Source organism: Sinocyclocheilus rhinocerous, unplaced genomic scaffold (assembly GCF_001515625.1).
Source record: "Sinocyclocheilus rhinocerous isolate Xijiao unplaced genomic scaffold, SAMN03320098_v1.1 scaffold271, whole genome shotgun sequence".
Lineage (NCBI taxonomy): Eukaryota > Metazoa > Chordata > Actinopteri > Cypriniformes > Cyprinidae > Sinocyclocheilus > Sinocyclocheilus rhinocerous.
Window position 1 is genome coordinate 2,286,553 of NW_015657574.1, and position 12,860 is coordinate 2,299,412.

A 12,860-nucleotide genomic window follows, 5' to 3' on the forward strand; every position below is an offset into this window, starting at 1 on the left:
ATGTGGGGCGGAGCTATCAAAATAGGGGCAAGACCCTTTTGGGGTAGGGGCGTGTTTGTTTTGGTGATTTCAAATATCAACATTGGCTACCAGAAATCACTTACTCTGCCTTTAATGATCTGATATTTATTTGCCGCAGTCTCGGCTATAATGCTTCTCCGACGAGCCGCTTCTTCTTCGACTTTTACCGTGGTACTGTGGGTTACACCAGCAACATGCCCGTGGACACTGCAGACTAGCGGTTTGCATGTGTACTGCACGTCGATGCGGACAACGATGCAGAAGTATAAATGAAAACTGACGCATAGCCAGAGGAAGGCACTCCCTATTTTGAAGCTCCCACCCCGTTTTGGAGTTCCCGCCCCCATTTGGAGATCTCCAGGCTGCAGTTATACCCTTCTCCTCTCTTCTGTGGGTGACAAGCCGTTCTCATGATACTGTTTAGCCACGGAACTTGCTAACTAGCACATTATTAGGAAAGGCGATTAGCAAAGAGTCATAAAAAAAAACCTTATACTCACTTCTTCTGTAGATGAAGCTGGGTCATGAATGATTCGCACGATCTTAAATGCATTTAGGCAGATCGGGGATCGGCGCATTCCTTTCAAAAACGAAAATGTTCATTATTACATCCAGCAACAGAACACCTCAATCACTTAATCGGAGACATTCTTGTCTTCCCCTGCACCGGAGTCGACACGATGGCGGACAGCTTACAGCTCACTCAGTGCAGGTCTAAGGTAAGACGGCCTTGTCAATCAACTATCGTGGGAGGTGCCTGTGCAGAACTACGTCTTTCTGACAGGAATCTCAGAACAGCCTGATTTGAAGGGGATTTAAAAAAAACTACTGGGTGGATTTTTATCATTATAGGTTGGATGTGTACACACACTTCCAACACACATTTATGTTCAAACAACAACAAAAGTGAATTTTGCATCCGATGACCCCTTTAAGATCCTTCTATTATCTATTGAAACCCACAATGATATTTAAAATATTAGTAAGCTTAATATATGTCAAATCATAATTTATTGGGTACTTTCAGTTGGGAGGTGGCTGTCCCACAGCCATTGAGCTAGGTTCAAAAGTAACTAAAATTTTCACTCCCGAAACATTTGGTGGAGTTTCGGTAGTGACATCTTTGTTTGGTTTTTTGGTTGTTATCCCATAGAATTGTCACTACCAAAACAGTCACTACCGAAACATGTCATCATTGTTTCGGTAGTGACAAAAGGGAACACATAATCCCCATATTTGTGGGAAATAAACAAAATTTTAGTACAGTTATGTATTTTTTTTGTATTTTAGTATGTTTTAATATGCGAGTTAAAATTCTGTAATGTGATGTGGTTGCTACCAAAGCATTACTGTCACTACCGAAAATGTGCCGTCACTACCGAAACATGGGATGTTTTGTCAAAAATAAAGTATACTGAATTATCAGCTAAGATGTTATGATAGTTTGTGGTTCAGTGAATATTCAAACTAATGAATCCTTAACTTTTAAATCAGTATGATCATCTTTTTACCTTTTACAAAGGAAAATTGGATTCAAAATGAACAAATCTCATAAATTACACTTGAAATATTGTTAAGAATTTAATTATTGATTTACCTCTGAAAAAATGTATTTACAATCTAGATGTAAGCAAAATCTTAATAGGTGAATATAACCCTTCTAATTAAATTATTACTGTTTTGGTAGTGATAAATTTGGGGAGAGGACAAATATTCCAAAAATGTATGAAAATACATTGAGAATTAACTGCACAATTACTAGAAATGTGTACCTTGGATATTATACAATTTGCATGCATACAAGTTTTGGGAAAAATACACATTACACAAATACACATTTTTTCCCAGACGTTTCCAACTCTGACTTTGGACCAAGTCTGTAGAATGGCCCATATATCAATATATTAAAAATATCCTCCATAAATGCATGTACACTGACTTTCAAAAGTATATGAGGTCTGTAAGTTTTTTTTTTTAAATGAATTTTATTTATTTATAAATGTTATTACAATATAAAATAGCTGTTTTCTATTTTAATATTTTAAAATAATTTATTCTTGTGATGCAAAGCTGAATTTTCAGCAGCCTTTACTTCAATGTCACACAATCCTTCAGAAATCATTCTAATGTGCTGATTTGGTGTTCAAGAAACATTTATTATTGTAAATGTTGAGAACAGCTGTTCTGCTTAATATATATATTTTTTGTGACATTATAAATGTCTTTGCTGTCAGTTTTGATCAAACTAATGTGTGCTTGTGGACTTTCAAAAGTATATGAGGTCTGTAAGTTTTTTTTTTAAATGAATTTTATTTATTTATAAATATTATTACAATATAAAATAGCTGTTTTCTATTTTAATATTTTAAAATAATTTATTCTTGTGATGCAAAGCTGAATTTTCAGCAGCCTTTACTTCAATGTCACACAATCCTTCAGAAATCATTCTAATGTGCTGATTTGGTGTTCAAGAAACATTTATTATTGTAAATGTTGAGAACAGCTGTTCTGCTTAATATATATATTTTTTGTGACATTATAAATGTCTTTGCTGTCAGTTTTGATCAAACTAATGTGTGCTTGCTGAATAAGTGTTCATTTCTGTCCAAAAATATCTTACTGACCTCAGATTTTAGAATGTTAGTATACTTTTTTTATTGTAGCATAATGTAATGTTGAGTTTACGGTGAATTGATTAGAGCCAGTTTAAATATACAGTATTTACTTTTTTTGTAACACTCCTTTAGATGCCCCATTGATTGGTAAGATGGCAGTGCTGGTGGGTGTTGAGGGACCCCTGAAGGCAACTCTTCAATTTTTGTTGCAAAACAATGGCATGATGGTGCAGACCTGCCAGTGGAGCTCAAAGCACATGCAAAAACAGGTAAATTGATAACTGGGAGGTATTTATTTTTCAGGTCAGTTTTTAGGTGTAGTTTGCTATTTTCAGCAGCAGAGGGCAATGCTGCTTTGTTTCAGGAGGGACATCTGGATAAATCATAGGAGGCATACACTAATATTCTTTCTTTCTTTCTTTCTTTCAGATCATGGATTTGGATGTGGTGATATTGTTAGAGACTGACCACAAGGGCCTCCCACCCACTTGGTTAAGACCCGGGGTGGCAGTCATCAACCTCGGCTCAGCCCTAATGGAAGGTACATTTATTCAAAGTAAAGATATTAAGCATGGCTCACATTATAACAGTTGTTTTTTACTTTGCTATACATAAAACGTATAGATCGGTTCTTTACTTGAGAAGTGCCATTTGAGAATCGAGGAAACTATTATAGTTGTAGTACCATGTGAAAGACAAGCATGTGATTCCTCTGAAACCAATTAAGTCAGGCACGCAGTTTTCTTCACCTTTCATTACCTGCCATCTCCAGGAGACTTTAATGGATATAGAGGCCCATGCTATTTCCTCCATAACCCACAAATTCCATTAGTGTGGGAACATAATAAGACACCACTAATTGTATTTCCTTAGATGCTCAGTCCGGGCCAACTTTTCATACTTATGATCTTATTTCCTAGAACACCCTGACAGTTGGGAGCACAGGGCTGAAGCTGAATCTGGTGCAGGAGTTGGGCCTCTAAGTGCTGCGCTAAGAATGCAGGTGAGAGAGAGGCCTGTTGTTGTTTCTTCTTTGTATTAAAATCTTTAAAATAGGATAAGTTTTTCTATCAATTTAATATAAAAGCTTAAGAACCCGTGATTTACCAATTTAAAGGTTAATTTATTTGACAGTTGTTATAATTATTATTTGTTAGAGTAATTTATAAAAAAAAGAACAGTAAATTTAAACAGTAAAAAATTCAACAGTAAACAGTTGGGAATACGTTTTTATTTTTTAAAGGGGATCACCAAGGCTGCATTTATTTGATCAATAAATAAATACTGTCAAATAAATATAGTTAGTAATTTTATAAAATATTATTACAATTTGAAATAATTGTTTTCTATTTGAATATATTTTAAAATGTAATTTATTCCTGGCATGGCAAAGCTGAATTTTCAGCAGCCATTACTCCAGTGTCACATGATCCTTCAGAAATCATTCTGATATGCTGTAACATTTTTGTAACATTATAAAAATCTTTGTCACTTTCGATCAGTTCACTGTGTTTTGAATGGTAATGTTATACCAAATCACAGTAGTTATTGCCAGTATGTTTTTATAGTATATATTTGTGCACAGTTTGTGTACATAATTATGCAATGAATGAAGTTGTCATTTTGAAGTGTTTACTGAGATGTTTGTGGCTGTTGTGATCTGCCAGCATGTAGTGAGGAGCAACAGGAGGTGGATACAAGAACAGCAGTACCAGCCGTGGAGGCTCCGCCCACTAAAACTCCAACCACTCTCACCTGTGCCTAGGTACGAACGGCCTTGCCTTTTAGTTTCTACGGAATATGCATCACTCAGACCTTTGCTTGTTCATTTGTGCACAGAACTAATTGGTCTCTCCATCTTTCTGTTTGCATGTTTCTGTAACCCTCAGTGATATAGAGATCTCCAGGGCACAGACTCCCAAACCCATATCCCAGCTGGCTCAGGAGGTTGGGCTGCTTCCAGAGGAGCTGGAGGCCTACGGAAACACCAAAGCCAAAGTCCATTTGTCCCTCCTCAACCGCCTCCAACATCAGCCTAATGGCAAATATGTCCTGGTGGCAGGGTGTGACATCAGTTTTTACTTTCACTGAAGTTTAATTCATGTCATATTACTTATCTAAGGGTGTGTTTACGCTTGGAAGGTTTAGTTTGATTTGATTGGTTTAGTTTTTACTGTTTGGTACAGGTGTTGATACCAGCAGATCTTTGTTTTTGTATGCAAGAATTCCTGGCAATATTTTGACTCCTTTGCACATTTCATAAACTTTTAGTGAGTTTTAAGCTGGTAAAAATACCACCATATATATGTACACACATGCAACGAGCACAATTAGTCTGACACACAGCATTGTTTTGGATATTTGGTAAGTTATTTATTTATTAATTTTTTTAAAAGCTATTAAATCTGGTTATCACCTTATCCTTATGCTTTTTTTATTTTTAGATTCAGTCTTAAAAACGAATTAATGCTAAGAGAACCAGGACTAAATGTATGATTTTTATTTATTTTTTTGCTTCAGACCAAAAGAACTAAAGTACGAAAAGTGTGAATACACCCTGAAATGATACGAAAGCAATGATACAAATTTTTATTGAACAACCAAGTTGAACCAAAACTGTATTGACTTAATTTGTTGAACAGGTGTTAATAGTAAATTTAAAGACACTGGAAGCTTTTTCATCAGTTAATGGCAGATAGATTGATGACAGTCATTTTTGCCTTGAAATAACCTAAATAGGAGAAATAGGTTAAAAGCAAGCATCTAAGGAAAACTTCAGGTCCGTGTGTTTTCACGCTCACGTCTGTGTACACGTTTGTACTCTGCCTCTAAATTCCTAGAGAGAGTGATTGCTCTGCCCAGGGATCTTATCTACTGCTGGCTCTTGAACCCACCAGGAGCCTCCCTTTCATCCGTGTGTGTGAAGTGTGGCTCGGTCAGCTCCAAATGGGGGCCCAGGGTCTCTTTCATGTGTGTGGGGAATGCGCAGTCCCCTGGCTTTATCAGCAGCCCCTTCCCTCTCCTTAACTCTCCTTCTTTAAGTCCCGCTCATTGTTCTGCCTGCAGACGCTGTGAAGCAGCACTGCCCTCCCCACCCAGCCTACTCAATTACTGTCAGCCACTGGCATGCCTTTACTGCGCTGCCAAAAGAGCAGCTCCACAAAGACTGAGAGAGAGGGTGGATGCTGATGGGGAGAGCAGCCTAATGTAGTGAGATCAGAGGGAAAACGAAAAGAGAAAGGCAGAAGGATGAATAGATCACAACCCTCTCCCTTTAAATGTGGGAAAGCATGTGATGATAATGTTTTCGGTCTATGTTTTTCAGTATAACTCCCACTCCTCTGGGTGAGGGGAAGAGTACTGTGACCATAGGTCTTGTCCAGGCCCTTTCCGCTCATCTTAAGCTCAACTCTTTTGCTTGCCTGCGACAGCCTTCCCAGGGCCCAACGTTTGGTGTCAAAGGTGTGTTTTTGTGTGTTTGCTTTACCTTAGTTTGATATTGTAGTATACAGATAACAATAAGTAACGTAACAACATTTCAAGGTATCACAGATGCACTTCTTGAAGGTTGCTCCAAAATGTAGGCATTATAATTATGCAACTTTCTAAGATCTAAGCACTCATTTTAAGGCACTGTAACTTGTCCTTTGTAGAGTAGGCAATCCCAAAATGCCCTGCAATGAGTTCAGTAAAACAAATAAATCCAAGATGGTGGAAAACGAGAGAAATTTTAATATAAATTTATCAATATTTTAAAATAATTAAAAATAAAATTAAACACCGTTAACTGAAATAACATTTAATTTGAATTTATTGTAACTATACAAATAAAAACATACATGTTGTGTGTGTGTGTGTATATACACAGTATTTTTAAAATCAATTCATAATGTAATTTTATTATAATTACATTTTATCTATTTATATATGTATTTATTTATATATATGCTGATTATATATTTTTATATGTAGAGTTTCAGATCAGTCACAAATGTTTTATGATACTTAGGATGCTGCCCATTTAGGCAGTGCACAGCAAGACAGTTCACTAGATTTTGGATCAAGCTCATGTCTGGCTTTATCAGATGTATTGTCTTGTGTTTTCATTGCTGTGTGTTTGTCAGCCTGCTTCATTATTTTGTCTCCCTGCAGGAGGAGCGGCGGGTGGGGGATATGCGCAGGTCATTCCTATGGAGGAGGTGAGTGACTACAGACATCCTGTCTCCCGCTATCACAAAGCCGTTTCCCTAGTATGCCACAACTGATGACAGCCCTTAAAAACACACACAGCCATTGAGACCAAGTAAAATAAAGCGCAAAGTCCAAAACTCTGAGACCACTAGTGAAAATACTTTGGTTTTGTGATTTTCTAATAGATTTTTTTTATCATTACCAATAAATATCAGTATATCATTGTTGAAAAATTTCAAAGGAAAAATAACCTAATTCGGAATTTGTTGTCATATGAAGTAACAGCATGCATGAAAATAATAAGACTTTTTATTTCTAGTTTTATATTATGTTTTTAATCCCATATTTTCTGTTATCTCAGACTTTTGGACAACACTGAACGTGTGTGTGAGAGAGCAGATACTGTCTTTATCAGAAGCTTCAGAAAACAGCTTACTCACTTTATTTTTTTTCCATTCAGTTTAATCTCCACCTCACAGGTGATATCCACGCTATAACCGCAGCCAATAATCTAGTGGCGGCAGCTATCGATGCCCGCATTCTCCATGAAGCTACTCAATCAGACAAGGTAAACAACTGCAATCGTAATGTCACAGAGCAGTCTCCCTGGGCTTTAATATTATGATTCATCAATAGTTAGTGTGTCATTTAAAGAGTATTCTTCCTGATTCTATACAAGTATATAATTGCATATATCACTTCCTAATGCTTTAAGTATTCAGCTATTAGTTGTTTTTGTGTCTTTTAGGCCCTGTACAGCAGACTAGTGCCGTCTGTTAATGGCGTGAGATGTTTCTCTCCTATACAGATGGCTCGCCTACAAGTGAGTGGACAAGACTTTGTACCTCTGACCTTTTTAACTTTTATTGCTTGTTAATACCATCATCATTTGACACAAGTTATTAGGGCAGTGGTTCTCAGAAAACTTCCAAGGGGGCCTCAAGATGATTTAAATAAGACAAAACAAGCATTAAAATAAACCAGAACTACTACATGATATGTCTTACTTTAATGCATCCCTTCAATTTCTTATTTTAATGTATCCCCTTTTTTGCATTGAAGAGCCAGGGCTTCAATGGTCTTGGAAAGCCAAATTTTAAATCTGTGATTTTTAGACCTGGAAAAGTATTTTGGTGGCCAATATATAGGACGCCAAACAAAATATTTTTCCTTATCTTTAAGACTTATCCAGTAAATGGGAACCCTGAAGAACATTCACCTCTTAAAATGTCTGGAAAACGAAAAATGTGTAATCCACATTGTGGACAATGGGAGGTAATAAAAGATCTGCACTAGAATGTGTAGAAATTTGGAAGCAGTACATCAGATAACCAACAGGGGTCCTCATGCAGCTACTGCGAAAATGAGCAATTCTTTCTTATGAGGCTGTAATTCAAAGCAAGTCTAGCTGTTAACCAGTTTCACTCTTTTTGTTTATGTAAACAAGTCAAGTGTTGTGTTATGTTGGCTGTGACACAGATAAGCTGAGAGACTCCTCTAAACACAAACTGTTTATCTTTGCTCAGGGACAGGCTGGGTTTACTTACATTTTGGAAAGGCAAAGCTGGTGAATTTACAAGCGAAGGCCAGTGATTCAGAGAGAAATCTAATTAAAAATATAGTCTGAAAGATATTTATGACTACTGGGGCCTCCAATAGCAAAATATTTGCAATTTAGGAAAAATCTCCTAAATTCTTCTTCTGAGTCAAGGCCAAAACTAACTGCAGTAATGAAAATGCTTTAATAGTAGGTTTGTTTCATATGAATGAACAGCTTTTTCATCATAATAATCACTGCACTTGTGTCTGTCTCTTCCTCACCTATGTTTTCAGCGTCTTGGAATAAACAAATCTGACCCCAGTGACCTCACACCAGAAGAGGTCAGGGCATTTGTCCGTCTTGACCTTGACCCTGAGAAGGTCACATGGCAGAGAGGTAGGAGCTTGAGCAATTTAGATTGCTTTACTGTTCTGCATATGGTACATTCTTACAAGAATCCCTCAATGCCTGATGAGTAACAGAAAGAGATTTAGAGATTGTGGTACAGGATATGTGATGCATAAGACAGTGAGATGAAGCATGCAGGATGATGACACAATATGTGACCACTGGAATGCTATTGCCACATTTGACTCTTCTGTTTGAATTGGCTAGTGGGAAAGCACTATAAACTAGCCATTTCGTTACATCTGAGAGCAATTTTTGAGAACTAGTCCCTCTTGAACACATGCAATAACGAGTCTACTCTTCGCACCTGGAAGACATGCCAAATGTAGACCTTCTGCTTTTGGTTATGGCGCAGTGCCGTCTGATAGCTGCGATCACTGGGGGATGAGATTCAGCTGGATTGGGGTGTTTCCCGTTTTACTCGTGGCCGCCTGGGAACATCTGTTGCCTTTAGCCCTACATTCAGAAGATAGTGCTTCAGTGACTGATGGGATATTTACTCTGTCGGTTCAAAAGTGCACACTAAGATGAGGGCCCTGGAAGATTAACAACAGTTTTACATCTCTCTCCTGCTGCGAATGCGAATCTGTGTGTGTCTGAGAAGGTCTGACAATCCGTACAACTTTCTCAAAGTGACGTTCATTAATGTAATGTCTAAACCATTAAAGTTTCCCATGGTCCATTATGGGAAGATATCATTGTGAATAATGATCTTCAGACTACATTATCATGGTCTTTCCTTGTTTATTAATCACTCTTCAGATGAAACGTTTTGGCTGTGTTGTATGTTATGCTGTACTTCATGTACACTGTGTTCTCACAGATGGATGAATTGAAACAGATACACAAGAGGAATACGAGAGACAGCCAGAAAGCAGACTAAACCACTGTTGTAATTTTTGTTGCCCGTGACATGTTTAAAATGAGGCTTATAATAATTGTTCTGTGTTTCTATGAGAAAATACCAGAGGGTTGAATTTCCCTTCCAACTTGCTGGCCCTTAGGGAGTTGTGTTTGTGTCTCATACTGCACCCTCCTACATTCAGCTTGGCTGCAAGAAAAAAAACACAAATGCAAAAAGTCTTTGAGGAATGCATGCTTATTGCAAGGTTATGATTTCGCCTGGCGTCCATCCCTCTGGGTCTCTTTAGGTCATTGGTTTTTGGGATTCATTAGATTGCCTCATACATCTCCTCAGCAGTGACTGCAAAATCTGTTCCGCTTGCAGCACTTAGCATCTAGCTGATCCTGCGTCTTGAAATGTTTCAATTGCAATAGGGAAAATTCACCCAGATATGAGAATTGTCATTTTGTCAACCTGTATGTCACAAATTTCATTTTTTTTAATGCTATTGGACAGTTCACTCATTGAGGAACTTTGTCCTCCATACTTCACTCTCATTCCTCCATACAAATGGAGTTATTAATAGTGCACCAATCATGTTGACTACTTCTATGGTGCTTTTACAGTATGTCCTTTTATAGCTTAAAGCTTTGCTTCCCATTCATTGTAGAGCCTACAAAGTACATCATTAATTTCTCCTTGTGTGTTTTAGCAAGAAAGAAAGTCATGCAGGTTAGAAATGACTTGAGTAAATGACCACATAATTTATTTTTTGGGTGAACTACCCTAAGGTAGAAGCACAGGCTTTTGATTCTTTGTTCTGTTTTCTCTTAACATATGTTTTCCTCTTTCAAATAGTTATTGATACCAATGACCGATTTCTGCGTAAGATCACTGTTGGCCAGGCTAACACAGAAAAAGGCCATGCTCGCCAGGTACGTGCTTCAAACTTCTGATTCAATTAGCCAACATTCAAATGTGATTGAGTTTTGTCACTTTTCCTCAATGATTATTTATCTCTTGTTCTCCATCCCTCTCTCACTTTTATGTATATTTCCCTTAACTGGAATCTGTTAAGTCTTTCAGTATGTCAACGGCCGTCAGAATTAATTACTTTTAAACCAAATCAAGCAGATAACAGTGTGCACCTCAATGGGAAGCAGTCTAAGTAAAAGCAAATGTCTCAAAAAGGCGTTACTGCGCACATACTGTAGCAAAGACCCTCTGAGCTGGTCAATCATGTGCTTACATTCGTCTCCCTCCCTCTGTACCAAAACCACTGAAATCTGCACTACAGCCTTGTACTTTTATTCTTGAGCAACATACAGTATACTATAATGTATGTGTATTTTGGAAAGACAGTAGAAGCCTGTGTGTGTGGGTTTGAAATTTAAAAAAAGCAATGAAGCATGTTTCCTCAGGCTTTGCAAACATTGACTTAGGGTAGATCATCTCAGCAATTAGGGTGCTGTAAATGCAGTTAAATGGCAAATAATGATGACACAAGTGGTGTGTATTAAGCGGCCCATCTCTCCTGATAGGGCATCTGGCCACCACTCCTCTGCTCCCAGCTGTTTTATTGGGGGAGTATTTATTAGCTGAGAGTTAAACCAGGACAGTTCGGTTTTTTACTGCAGCTGGGGTTGTCTTGGACACATATGGGAGCAGTTTACTGTATGTGATAAAGAACCAGACTTGGCAGATGTTGCGTGTCTGTGTTTGACAAATCTCTCCACCGTCTATATCGTGACGACTCATTTTGATGGAAATCACCTAAATCATCACTGTGATGTGTTTGTGTGCTGGTCAGTATGTGATCTTCCCCTCTCGTTTTTATAGACCCAGTTTGATATTGCGGTGGCCAGTGAGATCATGGCTATCCTTGCTCTGACAGATGGACTGGCTGATATGCGGGCTAGGCTGGGACGTATGGTTGTGGGCAGCAGCAGAAACGGCCAGCCGATCACTGCAGATGACTTGGTGTGTGTGTGTGTGTGTGAGAGTGAGAGAAAATGAAAATTCTGTCATTAATTACTCTTATGTCATTCCAAACCCGTGAGACCTTCGTTCATTGTGTCAGTTGCATTGCTATCTGTGCAGGGTCAGAAAGCTCTCGGATTTCGTCAGAAATATCTTAATTTGTGTTACAAAGATGAATTAAGGTCTTGCAGGCTTGGACATGAAGGTGAGTAATTAATGACCGAATTTTCATTTTTGGGTGAACTACCCCTTTAAACTATATGTAAATTGAGCAAAAATCACAGTAAAATTTATTTTTCAAATGAATTGTTCTTTTGAAATATCTATTCATCAAAGAATCCTAAAAAAAGGCATATTTTTTTCCAAAAAACTGCTGAATCGCTGCTGAAAATTCAGCTTTGCCATCAAAGGGGTTAATTATATTATAAAATGTTATAATAGAAAACAATTATTTTAAATGGTAATGTTTGACTATATTACTGTTTTTACTGTATTTTTGATCAACTAAATGCAGTCTTAGTGAGTGTAAGAGAACATCTAAAGATTTAAAAAAATCTTATCTATAAATTTACACTGTGTATATAGACAATGATTACTAAATATTTTTTAATTATATTTAGATATGTTCATGTTGTCTAGATTCTAAAAACAGCAGTGTGAATTGACTGACAATTAAGTGTTCACAAAATAAATATTTAAATTATTGTGAATATATAGTGTTTACATTTATGTAATTCTAAACCTATGCAATATTTAAATCGAAGTTAAATGTAAATAAGGTGTATTCATATTAAACATACACTGTAAGCTATATGAAAAAACAGTATTAGTAATATTTAGTCATTAATCACAAATCATCGGTCAATATTTCATGATTGTGACAGATGTATCATAGAAACATTTGACAACTGCTATGAACAATATATTCTGACATTTCTTTGCTCTTTGGTTTTCTTAGGGTGTAACCGGGGCTTTGGCAGTCCTCATGAAAGATGCTATCAAACCCACACTGATGCAGACACTGGAGGTGAGACCTCTTCCCTGTTCCTGCACCCCAAACTCTCAGTATCTTTTACACAGTCGCTCGCTTGTGTGCTATTTTTCTTATTCTGTCTCCCACACACATGCACACATAACTGTCCTATCTTGATGGAAACTCCCAAACTTGATACTCTCAGCATTGGTGAAGTGATAGGATATTCACAGAAAACACACACTCATACAGTAACACATGCACATCTGGTTTTGGTTTTGGCTCAGT

The 12,860-nt window shown here is 37.3% G+C and overlaps 1 protein-coding gene across 2 annotated transcripts in view; it reads left to right on the plus strand.

Annotated features, from left to right (window-relative positions):
* Positions 1-12,860, plus strand: part of LOC107721348 (monofunctional C1-tetrahydrofolate synthase, mitochondrial-like) — a 35,940-nt gene that overhangs the window by 5,788 nt on the left and 17,292 nt on the right. For both annotated transcript variants that reach the window (XM_016529321.1, XM_016529319.1), the window contains 13 exons: positions 2,769-2,905; positions 3,066-3,177; positions 3,557-3,639; positions 4,304-4,401; positions 4,526-4,699; positions 5,962-6,098; positions 6,789-6,835; positions 7,288-7,395; positions 7,576-7,650; positions 8,661-8,763; positions 10,478-10,554; positions 11,459-11,599; positions 12,558-12,626. In XM_016529321.1, coding sequence (XP_016384807.1) covers positions 2,769-2,905; positions 3,066-3,177; positions 3,557-3,639; positions 4,304-4,401; positions 4,526-4,699; positions 5,962-6,098; positions 6,789-6,835; positions 7,288-7,395; positions 7,576-7,650; positions 8,661-8,763; positions 10,478-10,554; positions 11,459-11,599; positions 12,558-12,626 — 1,361 coding nt within the window. The remainder of the gene's footprint in view (positions 1-2,768; positions 2,906-3,065; positions 3,178-3,556; positions 3,640-4,303; positions 4,402-4,525; positions 4,700-5,961; positions 6,099-6,788; positions 6,836-7,287; positions 7,396-7,575; positions 7,651-8,660; positions 8,764-10,477; positions 10,555-11,458; positions 11,600-12,557; positions 12,627-12,860) is intronic.